The sequence below is a fragment of the Hippoglossus stenolepis genome, chromosome 22 (assembly GCF_022539355.2).
Source record: "Hippoglossus stenolepis isolate QCI-W04-F060 chromosome 22, HSTE1.2, whole genome shotgun sequence".
Taxonomy (NCBI): Eukaryota; Metazoa; Chordata; class Actinopteri; order Pleuronectiformes; family Pleuronectidae; genus Hippoglossus; species Hippoglossus stenolepis.
The window spans coordinates 6,625,158-6,641,882 of record NC_061504.1 but is presented as its reverse complement, the minus strand read 5'-3'; the positions used below and the strand labels follow the sequence as shown (position 1 = coordinate 6,641,882).

The 16,725-nt window shown below is 40.0% G+C and overlaps 2 protein-coding genes across 2 annotated transcripts; both read left to right on the top strand.

The window, feature by feature from the left end:
• Positions 1 to 1,684: 1,684 nt before the first annotated feature.
• On the top strand, positions 1,685 to 3,801 carry LOC118101787 (islet amyloid polypeptide). Its single transcript, XM_035147773.2, has 4 exons — positions 1,685 to 1,847; positions 2,754 to 2,849; positions 3,244 to 3,384; positions 3,468 to 3,801. Exons 2-4 carry the CDS (start codon positions 2,770 to 2,772, stop codon positions 3,640 to 3,642), a joined length of 396 nt encoding a protein of 131 aa, XP_035003664.1. The 5' UTR covers positions 1,685 to 1,847; positions 2,754 to 2,769; the 3' UTR covers positions 3,643 to 3,801.
• Positions 3,802 to 6,845: 3,044 nt separating this feature from the next.
• On the top strand, positions 6,846 to 14,335 carry pyroxd1 (pyridine nucleotide-disulphide oxidoreductase domain 1). The gene is made up of 13 exons (XM_035147713.2): positions 6,846 to 7,173; positions 7,298 to 7,378; positions 7,997 to 8,116; positions 8,628 to 8,756; positions 9,423 to 9,496; positions 9,694 to 9,890; positions 9,980 to 10,077; positions 10,192 to 10,288; positions 10,371 to 10,486; positions 11,619 to 11,741; positions 12,638 to 12,775; positions 12,976 to 13,065; positions 13,528 to 14,335. Exons 1-13 carry the CDS (start codon positions 7,096 to 7,098, stop codon positions 13,684 to 13,686), a joined length of 1,500 nt encoding a protein of 499 aa, XP_035003604.2. The 5' UTR covers positions 6,846 to 7,095; the 3' UTR covers positions 13,687 to 14,335.
• The last annotated feature ends 2,390 nt before the right edge of the window (positions 14,336 to 16,725 follow it).

The window sequence follows — 16,725 nt, the reverse complement described above, 5'->3', positions numbered from 1 at the left end:
AGTTACAGAAATAGACTTTAGAGTCCTTTACATGCCTACGACGGCCTAGTCGTTCACATCGCCCACTGTATTATTTCTCTTTTCCTTTTTCTTTCCACCTTGTCTTGTTTTTCCAAATTTCTGCATATTAGCATTGCTAAAGATCCTCTTCACATCCACTGAAGTTAAATATTTAATAGGTTTATTATATATTCTGCACTGGCAATTACTGCATTACTGCAATTACATATTAAGTAGTGTTTGCTAAGTGTCCATCAGTAGAAATCAGGTTTGAAATGACAAATATGATTCTTAGCCATAGGGGTCTTAGCAAAGGTTGGAGTATTAAGTGTATCCTTGACTGTGTATATGTAAAAGTAATAATTGTGTGATGCTTTAAATTGCTGCAGACGTCCTTGTGGAGCTTCCAGGAAACACAGGGAGGTGTTGGTTGGACCTTGGTGGTTTCGGGGGTGTTACACGTCCATTAGGACTGCACTGCATCTGTTAGCTCAAAGCTGTGGTGAAAACCACCTGCACTTACCAGCAGCCTGTGGTGGCATTTCCCCCAGTGAGCCAGTGGGATGATCTCGATGGACACAAATCATCACGACATTAAGAAGCATGGATTGTGATGTTATGAAAGCTACAGTCATAGTCATCAATTTGAATTATGTGTGGTGGTTTTCTCATGCGTTCTCCTGTAATTACATTTTTATGAGCACCTCTCTTATTAACACTGCATCTATAGAATATATCAAGTAAACAGTTCATCTTCTATTCACTCCAACCAAATCTCAGTTTCTGTTGAGAACACATCATATACCATTTACAGAGGGTATTTCTAGCTACACATGAGACTCAAACCAACAGATAAAGCCCCAAACAACCTATTATCTTCCCATAAGTGAAGACAAAGCATCTTGATCAACCCCTGGTGGCTGGTTACAGTATAGGTCATAAGCCCTGCGTCCTCCATGTTAGCTGATGGATGTTTATAAGTCTTGTTTCAAATTAGATATTTATATAAATACAGTATAAAAGACTGATTCATGATTGGTTGAACAAATGCAACTCCACAATATAATAATTATATATTCTTAATAATAATTAATGTTACGGGAAAATATTCAACACTTGAAATCAAGTTTTCAGGAAACAATCGCAAAGAGACGTGTTTGCTAATCCACTTTTGAATTAGTCACATTCCCAGGTCACATGCTTGTTAACTCTCGTGTTTTACCATCACTTTATTAATTAGCACTTTCTAAATTGTTTGTGACGTGTCCCGGCAAACTAATGAGACACCATTTATTATTGATAGTAATTCATCCTCAGATTTATTATTCATCATCATTAAAACCCGGTGGAAGGAACCAAGGCCAGAGTTTGACGACCTCAAACTTCATTATGCGTCTCAAGGTAAATATGAAGACAGCTTTCCTCTTTGACAGTGCTCCTCTCCCGGGTGTGGGTTTACGACGGGTCAGGTCCATCACGGATGTTGATGACAATGATGACGAAGGCGATGATGAGGGTGGTGACGAACAAAAATGTGTGTGTGTGTGTGTGTGTTTATGTAAGCGTCAAAGTTAGTATTTTTTTTGTGTGCATTAACTGATTTACGAGTACACATTGCGGAGGGTGTGTGTGATATACAGTATATAAGCCTCTCCAGTTATTTCCTTACACCCCCACCCCTCTCCGTTGGATGTAAATGAAATTGCAAGGCTATATTTGGAGAGAGCTGATGTCACAAGTGGTTTGAGCTGGGAGCCTATAACTGTTGGAGTCGGTTTGTGTGACAGTCGGACAAACCCTGCACTGCTGCACCGACAGACCGAGATCTGCTGCCAACAAAACAGAAAGTAAGTATGCTTTCACTTCAGGGCTTTCGTGTCTTTATCACAGGACAGGGGAGCTGTAAATGGATAATGGTTTTAGTTTAAATGACAATAGTTGTCTTCTACCTTTCTGATTTTATATTCCGCCAATCTTGATGACTCAACTTTGTTGTTTAAATAAATGTTACTTTTGTATTTTCTAAATTCAAGATCATACAGTATGGATGCATTACAGGGATCAGGGGCACAAAATGATGCAGAAGTGCTATGGGTTATTTCTACGTCATTTCTATTTGATTTTAATATGTTGTTATTATTTTTATTTTATTGTATTGAGGATGCACACATGTATTGAATATGAAAATGTCATTAAGAACTATGATTTATTGCAATAGATGACTAGTCATATGTCTGTGGGATTTGTTGCTTTTCTTTGTCCGGTTAAGTAAATAGATCAGTAAATAAATCACCTTGGTGTCTGAGAATTATTTTCATTATCCTCTGACATTTCATTGACTAGAATATTAATTGAAAATAAATAGCCTATTAATTGAAGCTGAACTGGTTAATGCCTGGTAGGGGTGTGGGGATTACTGAAATTAGAAACAAATATTGCATATTTAACACTTTTTTTTCATATTGATGACTTGAAATTCATAATTTTCTCAAATATGAAACTCCTACGATCTCACTACTTAAACTATAGTACTCTACAGTTGGTGATATGTGTTCAATTCTTACATTATGTTTATATTATGCACATATGAACACAAAATATTTAAGTTTCTATCGTGCTGTTGTTTTGGTCAGATCTTTCTATTTAGATAAAAATCAAAAAGGATAAATTAAAACCGAATGTATTCACTGTTTTGCCCAGTAAGTGTCTGAAACAAAATACTTAATTTTATTCTATCTACTGTGTTGATTCAGGATAACACCGTTCACTATGTATCACCTGAGGGTGCCTGTGCTCGTCCTCATGCTGCTTGTGCTGCTGCGCTGTGTCACCACTGCCCCAAGCCACAGGTAAACTGCAATGACTGCAACGTATAAAATATGTGTTTTTTAAGTACATTAAGTAAAACTGTTGATGTTATCAGATTGAATCGCAGTAGGGTTGGTTATTTCTTGAATTGTATTGTCTCGACAGCCAGGAAACAGATATTTAACCTGAGGTTAACCTGCAGACAAGTAGCTGAATATCATGGAAATTGTGCGATAAGAAAGGTTGTTCTCTGAGAGGAGCATCAGGGCAACTCTGGAGATGGAAGCCAGTTGTGAGAGTGCTTCATTATTCATGTCAGGGGGCAGCCAAGTGGCCACTTTTTCTTCTTGCTCTCAGGACTAGTGGATCTTTGAAGAGGGTATCATCAGCTATCAGTGTAAAACGCTTTGGCCCCTTCTCCCCTGTGTGATTCAGGTACTTCAGTCCCAGCTCATCCAGCGAGCAGGAAAGTGCTCTCCCATACGGTGAAGGCTGGTTAGCACCGGGGCTAATGTCTAACCCATTCCTCGACCTCATGGGTGCGAGGCCACGAAGGGGGCTCACAGCTATGAACAGGTAGCAGCATTTACAGAAATCTGTATGATCACCTATGAATGTGTCGTCTTGATGTCACCTCTCAGTTTCTCTTGTCTTCCCAGCCACCGCATAGAGAAGAGGAAGTGCAACACAGCCACCTGCGTTACCCAGAGGCTAGCAGACTTCTTGGTGCGCTCCAGTAACACGATCGGTACAGTCTACGCCCCGACCAACGTGGGATCTGGGACCTACGGCAAGAGGGACCTACTGCAGCCGCCCAGCTATCTGCCTCTCTAGTAACAAAATGTGGACTCCTCACACTAGCACTCCCAGTGCTCTGATGATATAACCAGTCATCTTATGTAACAACGGTTGTGAGAATGGTGTTAAGGATGAAAATGATGGTGATGATTATGAGCATCACCATGTTCTTGTTTATTTTATACTTTAAGAAACAGTGCCTTTAATTTGAAAGATCAAAGTTAATGTATGTTTTCTTTTTCTGGATTTCTTTTTGTTTTGTGGCTCTGTTATTTATATATGTTATCCCACTATGGCATGATGTGAATATAAAAGTAATTAATAAAACAATAAATAAAATGAAACAGATGTAAAGCCATGCTGAATAAATGTATTCATGTGTTGTTTTGATAATAAAATTTGAAAAAAGTTAATTTAAAAAAATCTTCATGTGTTTCAAGCCACATTATTGTATATCATGACAGCTACACACAGGGGCTGTGAGCTATGAGCATCTATTTGATAGGTTACATCAAATCCTTAAGGAAATGTTCATTAAAGGGGGTTAAAAGATTCGCTGCTGTGCTTTACTTACCCAACTAATTCCACAAAGGTCTGTCTGTCTGTATGTGGAACCGTTCATCTAATCGGTTTTACATTTTGCATGTGTATTGCAAATTGCTTGAGAAAATGCAGTGTTGATTTTGGTGTAATTAAATTAAAAATGTATCAATAAACAAGAAAACGGCAGATAAACCAGATAACTTTATTCTGCACCATATACTGTTAATATAAAAAGCTCTGGGCACAACATCCAGCACACAAACAATAAAAAATTGACAGTATGTTGTAGAACTGTTTGAGGAGGACTCACTAATGACAAGGGAGTATTACCACAGGACAAGCAAACAGCCCATTCCAAACAGGCAGGTTTAGAATGGGTACTGCACTAGCTTTTATAAATAGTTATGAAAGGGGTGTAGTTTTTTGGAACTTGAGCACCTGCCCCACAAAGTGCACGGTCCTGAACAAAAGATATGTAATCATTTAAATGACGTGTTTAAGAAGTGCTGGTTGGAGGATTCTGTAACATTTGGACAGAGCAGGTTGGCTGTTTCCCCTGTTTTCACTTGCTAAGTTAACCAGCTGCTGGTGAGGCTTCATGTAATTTTCTTAAATTTTGTATGTGAATGTATAAAATATTTCCTAAATCATTTCAGAGCTAAACTGAAACTGTCTAAAAATCAATAGTTTTGAAATTCAGTGTTGAAATGAATCGGCTTTCAAATTCAGTTTGCTATAAAACATCAAACCTCCTATCTCTGTATATCCTGTTACTATGTTAAGTTCATTTACAGTATATGCTCCCTTCAACCTTAATAAGAGGCTGATTGAGAAAATAGGATTTCAGGACATTCATGTTATCATTTGACAGACTGAAATAAGAAAGTTTAGATGTTGATCACACAAAATTATGAACTGATAACTCCCTGTTGGTGGAGAGCAGATATCAGCAATTCTTCTTTGTTGTTTTATGATTTTTTTCACTCATCTTTTTCTCAATGTTGCATTATGAAAACTGTAGTTTCCTCAATTGTTTTCTATGATGAAGTGTGTTTTTTAAAGTTATGCTTCTTTTATATTTCACATTTGACATCAGTTCATTAAAACCCTTAGCTTTTACTCCCAAATAAACGTAGTAAAGTTTCATTCAATGTGATCAACAACAGAGGCTGTTAAGTTGAGAGTGTGAAGTTTCCTCTTCCAGCACCTGGTTACATGTGTTGTAAGAATTTAATGGGTCCTTTAGTCGGATTTCAATTTAAGTAAAAAAAAACCTATTAGATTCATCTACAAAAACACCTTTGACTCCTTTTTGAGACAAAATTGTGATGACAGATCAGTATTCTTGTGTTGTCTTGCTGTCAATCGGTAATGTTATGAAAATCAAGAGGGGAAGTATGACGCACGCCATTAACCTGCGTTTAATTACCTGTGACCTGATCATCTCAGACATTGACATCAATACTCCCATGCATGCTGAAAACCTTCATAAAAGGTTTTTCAAAAATAGAACGAGTGCTGGCTCTTGCTGACGAATCCAAAAACAATGCAGCCATTATGCGCTGAATGCCCTGACAGCGAACGGGGGATCAAGATCTGTCGATTATTTCATGTAAAATCACAAATGGCTCTGTACTTCAGCTGTTATCCAGTGTCGAGTTGTTTATCACCACGGTAATGATGTCTGATGCATGTTTTGATGGAATTTTGGATCTGATTCATGGCCGGGTGACCCCGTTAATCTCTGACATTGAAGGTACAGTTGTGATCTAAATATTGACAAGAAGGTCGTCCCTGCCAGCTAAATTCAAAACAGAGCACTGTAACCTGCTCTCACTGACAAACTGACATACACTAGACAACAACTGAGTCAACTCAAGTTAACAATGCTTTGTGATGCTGACAGCTCAATGTATATAACAACCTTTAATGTTCCTCCAACAGACTAAATGCATGGTGCATGTACTGTCTATACTATAACACCCTCTGTATCATAGACTGTATGTAAAGATGGACGACAAGTCTCCATTTCCTGCAACTATCTGGAAATGAGGCCAAAATATCCCGGTTAATATATATATATTATATATACAGTCTCTGCATATGCTACATTCAGTATTGGGAACTGTATATATGTATTGGCCTAATGTCCAGTAAGTCCGATTCTGTTTGTATTGGTTGAACATATCAATGTTTTCAATTATTAATGACACAGAAGGCTGTTTTTTCCCCCAATCGTGACAATTAGGACATTATACGTTTAGCTTTGATGTGGAGTGAAAACAAGGACAGTGATTCTAATTTCTTATCGGTTTGCATAAGTAGTGTGAGAACAGAGGGAAGAAACTTGCTGTGATGTAATTATTCCTGCTGATATGTGAAAGAGTCTTTTATATTAGCTGGTATTTTAGAAACCCCACCAGCCTTGCACAGGTGGTGAGATAGTCCAGTTTGTTCTGCAGTGCTGACAGGTTAAAGAAAATATGAAATTTGAATTTTTTAAATAAAAAAACACTTGAATGTGACAGTGGAAATTCTTGACCTTGGAAACAATGGTTTGACTTGATATCATTTTCACGATTTAATCATCTCGTTAATTCTGAAAAACAGATCAGATCCTTCTGAAGAGCGGAAGATGAACCTGCAGAGTTGTGCTGTTTATATCCCTGCTGCTTGCCGTAGCTAATTGTAAACACGGAAGTAAACGGCTCCTTCACTCCTCAGCCTCATGTGCCTCAGAAACATTTACCTAAAACGCTCTCAAAAGAATTCCCTGTCAGCATGTGGACTCTAAACTACAACTATCTGGGTCTTAAATGTTTATTAGCGTGTCTATGTTGACACACAGACACCGTGTATTGTACAAGAGGAGTGTTTTTGCTGTTGGAGAATTCCCGGCAGCCAGTGTTAGCTAGCTAGCTTAGCCCTTTAACTTAGCTTTGTGGAATGGCAGCTATAGTGGAGAAAACGTTTCAGTTTGTGATCGTGGGCGGAGGCATCGCGGGTGTGACGTGTGTTGAGCAGGTGAAGAGAAACAAATCAGCTCTGAACTGAATAGATGTGTTGTTTATTAACGTGTGTACCGAGGCTCCATTGCTTTAATGGACGTAATGTAGCTACATGACACAAATCTAACCTCTATTGACAGCTGTCATCCCAGATCCCGTCAGCTGAGGTGGCTCTGATCACAGCAGGTCCTCAGATCAAGGCAGTGACCAACTATAAACAGGTCAGCATGAGGATGAGGAGGATGATGATGATGATGATGAAAGTGATATGGTTTTGTTTTCTACTGAGTCTCCATCTCCACTTGCACTCACGTATTTGAGGTGGTCTACCAACAACAATTGCAAGATCAAAAGTGCCACACAGAAAAAGAAGAACTTGTTTTGCTTTGTATTTTTGTTTTTTCATTTGGCTTTTAATTGGCGGCCAGAGATTTTACAAAAGACAATTACAAATGTTTAACTTCATGCATGTTTTACAATTATACACCACAACAGTTTTTTCAAGTAATGAATCTCTCTCAAATTAAATCTTGTTTTAGTGGCCGGATAAAGTCAATCCACCCCGACCACACACTTGTAAATTTCTCTTGGTGCATTCTTTGGGAATGTGTCAACTTCTCCATTATTAAATTGAATCAACTTTGTCCATGCAGTCCTCAATCGAGGGAGCTTGGGGCTTCAGTCCCATACAAGTTACGGCTATTCTTACATGCGGCCAGCAGCATTGTCATAAGAGCTTTTACGGTCCATATCCATGTTCATTTGACAAACATTAGTCATATTAAATTGAGTGTCAGCAACTGAATCCTTCATCATTGTCCTTTGTCGTTCTTGGGAAGGTGTCGCAGACGCTGGAAGAGTTTGATGTGGAGGAGCGTCCATCCAGTGTTCTGGAGGAGAAGTTTCCCAACCTGACTGTTATCCAGTCTGCTGTCAAATCCCTTCACACACAGTCACATGTAAGTAGTTGTTTGCAGAGAGTAGTTTAAATACATTGACTTTAAAGAGGTACATTAAGAAAGTTACTTTGAATTTTTTGTTAATACTGTGTTTTACAGGGAAGGACATTTTCTTTGTGACCGCTTGTAAAAAACAATCCTGTATCTACTGTGGGTAATCGCACAAAAAGGCATTTATGCTGTAAGTTCTATTACGCTGTTAACGCACTAGGAATTACATCCTATTTGAAAGTGGACAGTGATTCCTTGCAACAGATCTCAATAAATGTTTTTTGGTGACTGTTACTGTCTGTCTACTACTGCCACCCTGTGGACATGTGGCTACAGTATGTAGTCTGAAAAAAATGTAATACTTTGAAGATTGAGACTAAAAATGTGCTTTAATGCTGAAAACCATACCCCCAGTTTATAAAAAAAAGTGTTTTTTTCTCAAAATAAGAGGTGAGTTAACTATTTAACTATTAAAATTGGGTGTTTCAATGAATCTCTATTTCACATTATTTCCTCTCAGAGTGTGGAAACTGCAGATGGCCGGGTGTTTGGTTATGAGAAGCTGTGTATCTGCAGTGGGGGCAGACCTAAGCTCCTAACCCAGGAAAACCCTCATGTGTTGGGGATAAGGGACACAGACAGTGCCCAGGTATGATCACATCCCTCTGGATGTTTCTCTTATTACTGACAAGGTGGTCCAAAGTTCATGCTGACATTGAACCAGCAAGACCTTCACACTGTAAGAAGAAACCATTTATCCAAGAAAAAGATCATCCTCACATTGTGTTTTGTTTTTTAAATGTGTCATCCACACATCTCCGTAAATGTTTTCAATGCAATCCAACCCTACAGTTCGGCTTCTGCCTACAACATATACGTAAAAGTGAAGGACAAAAAATGATATAGTGTATCCCAGTATAAAACCACCTTTTAACTATGACCTGAGTTGTAAACCTATAATTGAATTTAAAGTGTAATGGAAAACCGATCACTGTATCATTTGTAAAGGTGGAATTTGTTGCAGGCCTGTTGGAAGAGATTGTACCCTTTGTATCTAATATAGTGACTGTATAGTGTATGTTTAAGTATAACATTGTGAAATGTTCCAAATGGCTTCACCTTGTGAAGAAAACTAAATTCTGGATCCACACAAGAATCTATTCCTGCTCCTTTTCCCATGGCCTAAGTTTCCACCACTGAAATCAGTTGGTCATTTTTAGGATACTGTAGATGCACTTAAAACATAAGCTGCTTACTTGAAGTAAAATAAAAAATTGTAGCGATGCCCACCACATTTCTTGTGCTTGTATTTCAGGAGTTTCAGAAGCGGTTATCCAATGCAAAGAGAATCGTCGTTGTTGGAAATGGTGGAATTGCCTTGGAATTAGTGTGAGTAAAGTATCGCCAAAAAGTTGAGGGATACATTTAATTTATAAGGGGCAATATGGAGTTTATTGTTAGTTCTTTGAACGTTAAGCCTATACTGTATGAAACCCCTACATTTGATCTTACCAGAATGCTCAGAGATTAGTCAGACTCATCATTCACATTCCTCCATTCTGTGTTAATAAATGTGAAATGTGCAGGTATGAGGTGGAAGGCTGCGAGGTGATCTGGGCTGTGAAGGACAAGGCCATAGGAAACACATTTTTTGACGCGGGGGCGGCCCAGTTCCTCATCCCGTCACTGGAGGCTGACAAACCTGAGAGAGACGCTCTTTGTAAGAGGCCACGCTACACCACAGAGGAACCGGCAGTTGGGACGTCACACACCTTCACCGCAGGTCTACATCTCGGAGTTTGGATCGTCGCGCTCTTGTTTTATTTCAACACAGACATTACGGATGTGTGTAATCTGTTCGTCTGTTCTCAGATAGAAATCCGCGAGGGCATGGTGCTGGGCCCACAGAGCCTGGTAGTGCCCTCGGTCCAGACTGGCATGAAGGAATAGCTCTCAGAGGAGCAGAACAGGTGAGGCTGCACCTTTTGTTGCTTTAAACATGGAGGTCGGCTAGTGTGGGAAAAATCCACTGCGATGCTGTTCGTGTTCTCCTGAGTCTCTTCTCTCTGCTGGCGTGTGCTCAGGTGTCCCGCAGAGTTTCAGTGGAATACCAGTGTGAGGTGGAAAAGATCTTCACCTCTGAGGAGCTGCTCAATTCCCAAACACTCGAACCTGAGAATGGTGAGAACTAGATTTGCTGCTCAACCTTCTTCCTTTTCTTCCTCCCACCTTTTCATTCCTTCAGCTTTTCTTCCCCTCTCAGCTGGAGCCTGGCCAGTTTACATCCAGCTGACTAATGGCAAGACTTTTGGCTGCGATTTTGTCGTCAGCGCCACCGGGGTTGTGCCAAACACAGAGCCGTTTCTCCATGGCAACAAAGTAAGTAAACTCATCCGTATGCAAATTAAATGACAGCTGCAAAGGCTCATTTATCCAGCCTTTACATAGGAAAAACGATAAGTCTGTTTCAAACAAGGTAGCTGCCTTTTATCTTGGTGTGGTTTTTAAACAATATATCCACTAGAGGGCAGCACAGAGTCAGTTGTTTGTCCCTGTGCACAGGCAAAGTAACATATAGATGCCTGTAGGTTCTTAGCAACTCTTAAAGTCTCTCCTCAAAAAGTACCACCATTGTTGAAATTTATTTCTCATGTGTAATGGTTGTTTCACTTGAAGTGAAATGAGCCGTAAGTCTGCCAGTGCATTAATGAATATTTGGGAACATAGTCGTTTTGAATTAAATGCTAATCATCCAGTCACTTGCAGATCAGCAGGCTTAAAGATGTGCCGGTGCCACGTCAGATTTCACCATTTGAGGAGGTTCAACAATCCTATATAAAGGACTGTGGTGTTGTTTAATGCCAGTAGTATGAGCCCTATCTAGTTTTGTCCTGAAGCCATTCTCCCACATCCATCCATTATCTTTACTGCTTATGCTTTGAGGGTTGCGGGGGGACTGGAGCCAATAGTAGGTGAGAAGCAGGGTACAGCCTGGATCGATGACCAGCCCATCATAGGCCCTTAAGATCACTTATGTAGTTTGGTCGTTCTCAACAGTTTTGAGTTGCGAGCCACCAGTATAATCAGTGCATGTAACCAAGCACAAACATCTAAAGCAGATTCCGAGTGTAGAATATGTAATTTGAATTGTGTTATTTGTTTCTCCGCAACCATCTGACAACCCCCAGATATTATCTTGCGACCCCTGTGAGGATTGGGCCCCCCAGATTGAGAATTACTGATGTAGTTATGTGTAACTGTTGGTACTGTGTTGCAAGAAATAGTCTGAGTCCACCTCTGTTGAATGTTAAAAGCAAAAAGTAAACTACTGGTAACTCGTAAGGGTCATGTAAAATCGTCTGCTGTTGTGTTTAAATGCCTCTAAGTGTCACTAAAGTACATATTTACTTTTGTCATATTGGTTTTTCACTGTAAAACCACCTCATCAAAATGAGCAGAACAGCAAATATGACTCTTATGTTGGTTTTAGTCATTATTTGTATCTGTTCAGTTTGCACTGGCAGATGATGCTGGCCTGCGAGTGGATGAACACATGATGACTTCAGAGCAACACGTCTATGCCGCAGGAGATGTGTGCACAGCATGCTGGGAGCACAGCGCACTGTGGCAGCAGGTAAACAGACTGACAAATGTTTGCATCAGTCTGCAGAATGACTTTGTTTTCCTTTTGAAGGGTTCTTCCCTCAGACCGAATCGTGTCAGCTTCCACATCTGTTCATCATCACTTCTTTTATCCTGAAAACAACATTTAACAACAATAAGAGCTCCATGTATATAAACTCATCCTGTCATCAATAATGAAACACATGCTCTGTAATAATTTGACTAAAGATGAGCTTGATTACCTTGATACGAGGATACATATACAATATTATAAATGATTCTTTCCTGTAGGAAAATGGTGCCTGATATTTTCTTTTGTTTAACTTTCTTTTTATTAGTATTTTTAGAACAAAGAAACAGACAAAGTCCATTTTTACCCAGTATCTTGTATCTATCAAGTCTTAAGGTAAAGGTCCATTTCCATACAGTGAATTTCGATGAGAATTACGATCCAGTCGTTCTTTGGCAGGTTTGCCTGTTGCCACTTCTGTGTGACATCTTTCTTGCCTGCAATCAAAGAAACTTAAAGATTTTCATCTTGGACCATGAGATTTCCAGGATTTTGCCCAGATATAGCCCGACAAAAGAGCAAATTATTTCGTTCCAAAAACTATCCTTGTTTCTTTTGTGGTCTCTTGCCAATATGAAGTAATTAGGGGACAGTCCCAAAACATATGGAAATGATCTGCCGTTGATTTACCACACAGCCTCTAACATTCATTTTGACTCTGAGAATCCTGTTTGCCTGATGTATTCTGTGTACAATTCAAAAAGACTGTAGATTTCCTGACTGCAGTTAAAGATTAGACAATGAGTTAAAAGGGTCCATATAGAGGCTGTAAGACTTAAAAAAACTGCTTTTTTCCTTTTATAATTTTGAGTTTTGTATGCGTGGATTGTGTTCAGATGCGTTTGTGGACCCAGGCCCGTCAGATGGGCTGGTACGCTGGCCGCTGCATGGCGGCGCACATCCTGTCCGAACCAATCGAGCTGGACTTCTGCTTCGAGCTCTTCTCTCACATCACAAAATTCTTCAACTACAAGGTGCGTGGCATTGTACTGCAGCGGAGTGAAGTTGTTTAATGATAACCAATATGTTAATAATCTACTATGCAAATTATAGCTGGTTTCCATTACCTTCAGGAGGGTTCAAGGTCATTTCACACAGTGCTGCATGGCGTTATCCTCTCTCTCACTCTGAGCTCTGCATTGAAACCACTTCCTGTCTGCTGGTTATTCCACAGGTGGTCCTGCTGGGGAAGTTTAATGGGCAGGGGCTGGGTTCCAACCACGAACTGCTGGTGCGCTGCACTAAAGGTCACGAGTATGTGAAGGTGAATAAGTAGAACAAGAACGTACGGTATAAATGTCATTTGTGTTGATTGTTCCAGTGTTTAGTGTGTCAGTCTATTTTCTACTGGCGGCTCAATACCCAACGCTGATCCACTCAAGAAAACAAAGGATTTGCTATTCTGCACATACACTTCTTTGTGAATGGTATCAAAAAGTCCAGCAGTTAGAAAGCTGTAAGACATTCTTGTATTGCCAGTGGCATTTTGAAAATATTCCATGTGATACATATTTGAACTTTTGTCAGCGTATGAAAAGAACCACTGTTCCTCTAAGTGTAAGAACTATGCATTCTGTATGTGCTCCTGGGTTTGAGGCAGGAGCTCGGGATGACTTCAAAACTTTTGATGAGATGTGGAAATTGGGGGAGACAACATGTCACCAGTAGGGGTGACGCTCACTTCTAATTTAGTTTTCTTACGCTGATTTGTCCTTCTTTGTGCCAGGTCGTTCTCAGCGGAGGCAGGATGGTAGGAGCGGTGCTGATCGGGGAAACAGACCTAGAGGAGACATTTGAGAACCTAATACTCAACCAGATGGATCTGACTCGGTACGGAGAGGATCTGCTCAACCCTGATGTTGATATCGAGGACTACTTTGACTGAGGACAGGGGTTGAGACTTTGGAGAACACTAAACGGTTCAAGCTCAAAAGTCCTTCAAGGTAGAGAGATGAAGAAATAATGCCTGCGGAATGTGTATGGGCGGGGCACAGCGTTCTATAATGTCCAAGCTGTTGGGTGTGTTAGATTTGTTTCTTTTGGCAATGAAGAGAAGATACAAAGAGATTTGGGTTTTTACTAATGTACATGTACATTTAAGACTTTATTTTTGCTTTAAATTAAATTATTTTTCAAAACCAGGCATATGATTGGTATGATTAGAGGAGGCCAATGCAATACAATAAGACACTGTCAAAGGGACCCACTGTTTTGATAAGCAAACACAGTCGTCTGTGCAGAAGAATGGGATCTGGTCAGCGATACTTGCTTGTGAAAAAAAGGGAACATCCTTTTGTTGCCATGTTGTCTTAGTGACTCTCGATCAAGTTTCCATCTCAACAGCACACACGGCTCCTCCTGTGCGCAGAAGACGTTACAACAATAGACATTGTGGAGCTCACATAATGCCGTCTATTTTCCTGAGGACTCGTTGCTCTTGGGGATGCTGCTATTTGAAAATCCACCTTTTGTAAGGACAAGAAACATTAGAAGTGTAAAAGAGATATCTAATGATAAAAGAATTCAACCTCCCATTTCCAATTGTGGTTTGTGTTTTATAGATTTGTGTTTTATTTGGGCCAGTGGGCTGACCCACAGGAGCCTGCCCACCTGGATTCAGCTTCTCACGTCAGCCGGTAAAGGTTGTTATGGCAACTTTTAGTTTTTACTCACTGAGCGTTGTGCAAAATTAGTAAAATCAACAATGTGTGTGTGTGTGTGTAAAGCAACTAAATTGTGCAATAAACCACCATAGCAGAGAGGGGGGAAACTGGGACATGCTGCCCTTCTTTCACCTTATTTACGACTGTAGAAAAAAGGCTTTTTCCTTAAGAGCTGCTGATAAGGTTCGCCTGTGCAAGACGACACCTTCCATTTAATTCAACTGGACTAGTGGACAGCAGGAAACATCTGTGTGGCTGACTGATTGCACTGGGTAGTGTGCGTGTACCTGTGTGGGTGGAGAGCAAGGGCATTGTTTACTGGGTGAGTCCACGCTGGACAGAGCAGCACATGCATTGAGATAAAATTCAAAATCCCTGTTGGATATGGTGTCTGCTACTAGAAAAGAAGGCAGGGCAGCTGGTGCAATGATCCCATGCACTGGTTTAAAACAGGCATGTCAAAAGTTGGATCTGGCATGAATTGTATACCAAGCTAAAAGCAAGATAAGATAGGATCAAATCAACTTTATTGATCCCACACTGGTGAAATTGACTTGTTACAGCAGCAGAAAGTCAAAGTGAGTAACCTGTACGTTTATGATCTATATTTGTTTGAGCATCTTTGCACTCTGCACTCCTGTTTTCACACTTCCACCATATCTGCATAGTAGTTAAATGTTTTTTGTCCTCCCTTGCACGTCTTGTTTCCCGTTGTACTATTGTCTAGTAACTGTTTTAATATTTGCACACAGTGGTTCTGTTAATTTTTGCTATGTCTGTTGTCTAGATGTGTAAGTACACTGAGTGAAACTCGTAGTATGTGTACACATACATGGCAAATACAGCTGATTCTGAAGTGAGGTAGACAAGAGAAACGTGGAAGTATAAAATTAAAATAAGGCAATAAAATAGACAATAAAATAAATAAAAATGTAGAGAATATGTACATAATATTCACAAGTCAAAATGAACTGCAGTCAAGAGGTCAAGGTATCACTGTTGTTTACAGGTGACAAATTGAAGGAAAAAGCTGGAAATTTGGGGAGAAACAGGATGAGAGTGCCCCATGCATCCTTATGGCACGAGGCTTCACTGAATTGAGTCTGAATCATCCACAGTCACTAGATCTTAACTTTTGGACTGACGGCTCTCTCCGCCACCATCATCAAAACACCGAGGGGAATAGGATGTTTCGATCCCCGAAGCAGAGCTCACATGTACAACGAAGCTGATCTGGCTGCTCCTGTTTTAATCCATCACTTTGTGTTTATTTAGAGGGACTACGACTTGTGTCTTTCCCTGAGGAGAGGGAGTGTTTCCTCACCTGAATGACTATGAAACTCAGGTTTTACATATAGGGAGAAACAAATGTGCAGAGTGCAGAAGTCACATTAGCCTTCAAAATAAACGTCTAGGTTTATTTTGTGGCGAGTACAGGCTTTTTCTAATATGTGGCCTTTAAAAAAAGACTAGGGACTGCTGACAGAAATCGACTAAGGGATAAAAGAGGGGAGATCTTAACCACTAATAGAGGCGGCTAAATCAGTAACTTTCTCGGTTTCCATTTTTACAACTAACTTATTACCCCCTGTGTGTGTCTGAGAGCCGAGAAGTGGATTAACTGGAGTCTGAGTGGATTTACTCGCCGACATTTAAAAGTCGTGACACAAAGCTCATTTCATTCAAGACAGGTTGCGGACGTGACGTCAGCAGCATAGTGGGCTGCGGAGGCTGGCAAGTGGGTTTTTGTTTGTAGTCACCAGGGCACACAGACATTTAAATGACCTGCAATTTTATGCCTTAGGAATTTAAATGTTTCTTTGTAGTTGGATGTCTGTTTTATGGATGTAATTAATGTTATTTTAGGCGTAGAGCTATTCTTGTGTTATTTGATTCAATTCTATTTTATTTAACTTTGCAAGACTAGGACAAGAGCAGTGAACAGAATGGAATGACAAAACAGTATGTATGTAAAATGTATGTAAAAATAATAAAGTTGGATGGATACTTGGTATGGGAAATGTATGCATCTAGTAACTGGATGGAGGCTGTGCAAATAGTCAAATGTTAATTATTATCTAAAACCATGAAACACTAAAGCTCAAATGAAGAAAACTTGACCTCAGACCAAACATATTATGCACAGGGAATACTAACGGAAACGTACATAAACCCATTTTAATTGCTACTGCCGGCAGTGGGCGACGATGGAATAAACCAACACGTGCTCTGTGAGTCATCCGGCGACCAGCATGCATCGG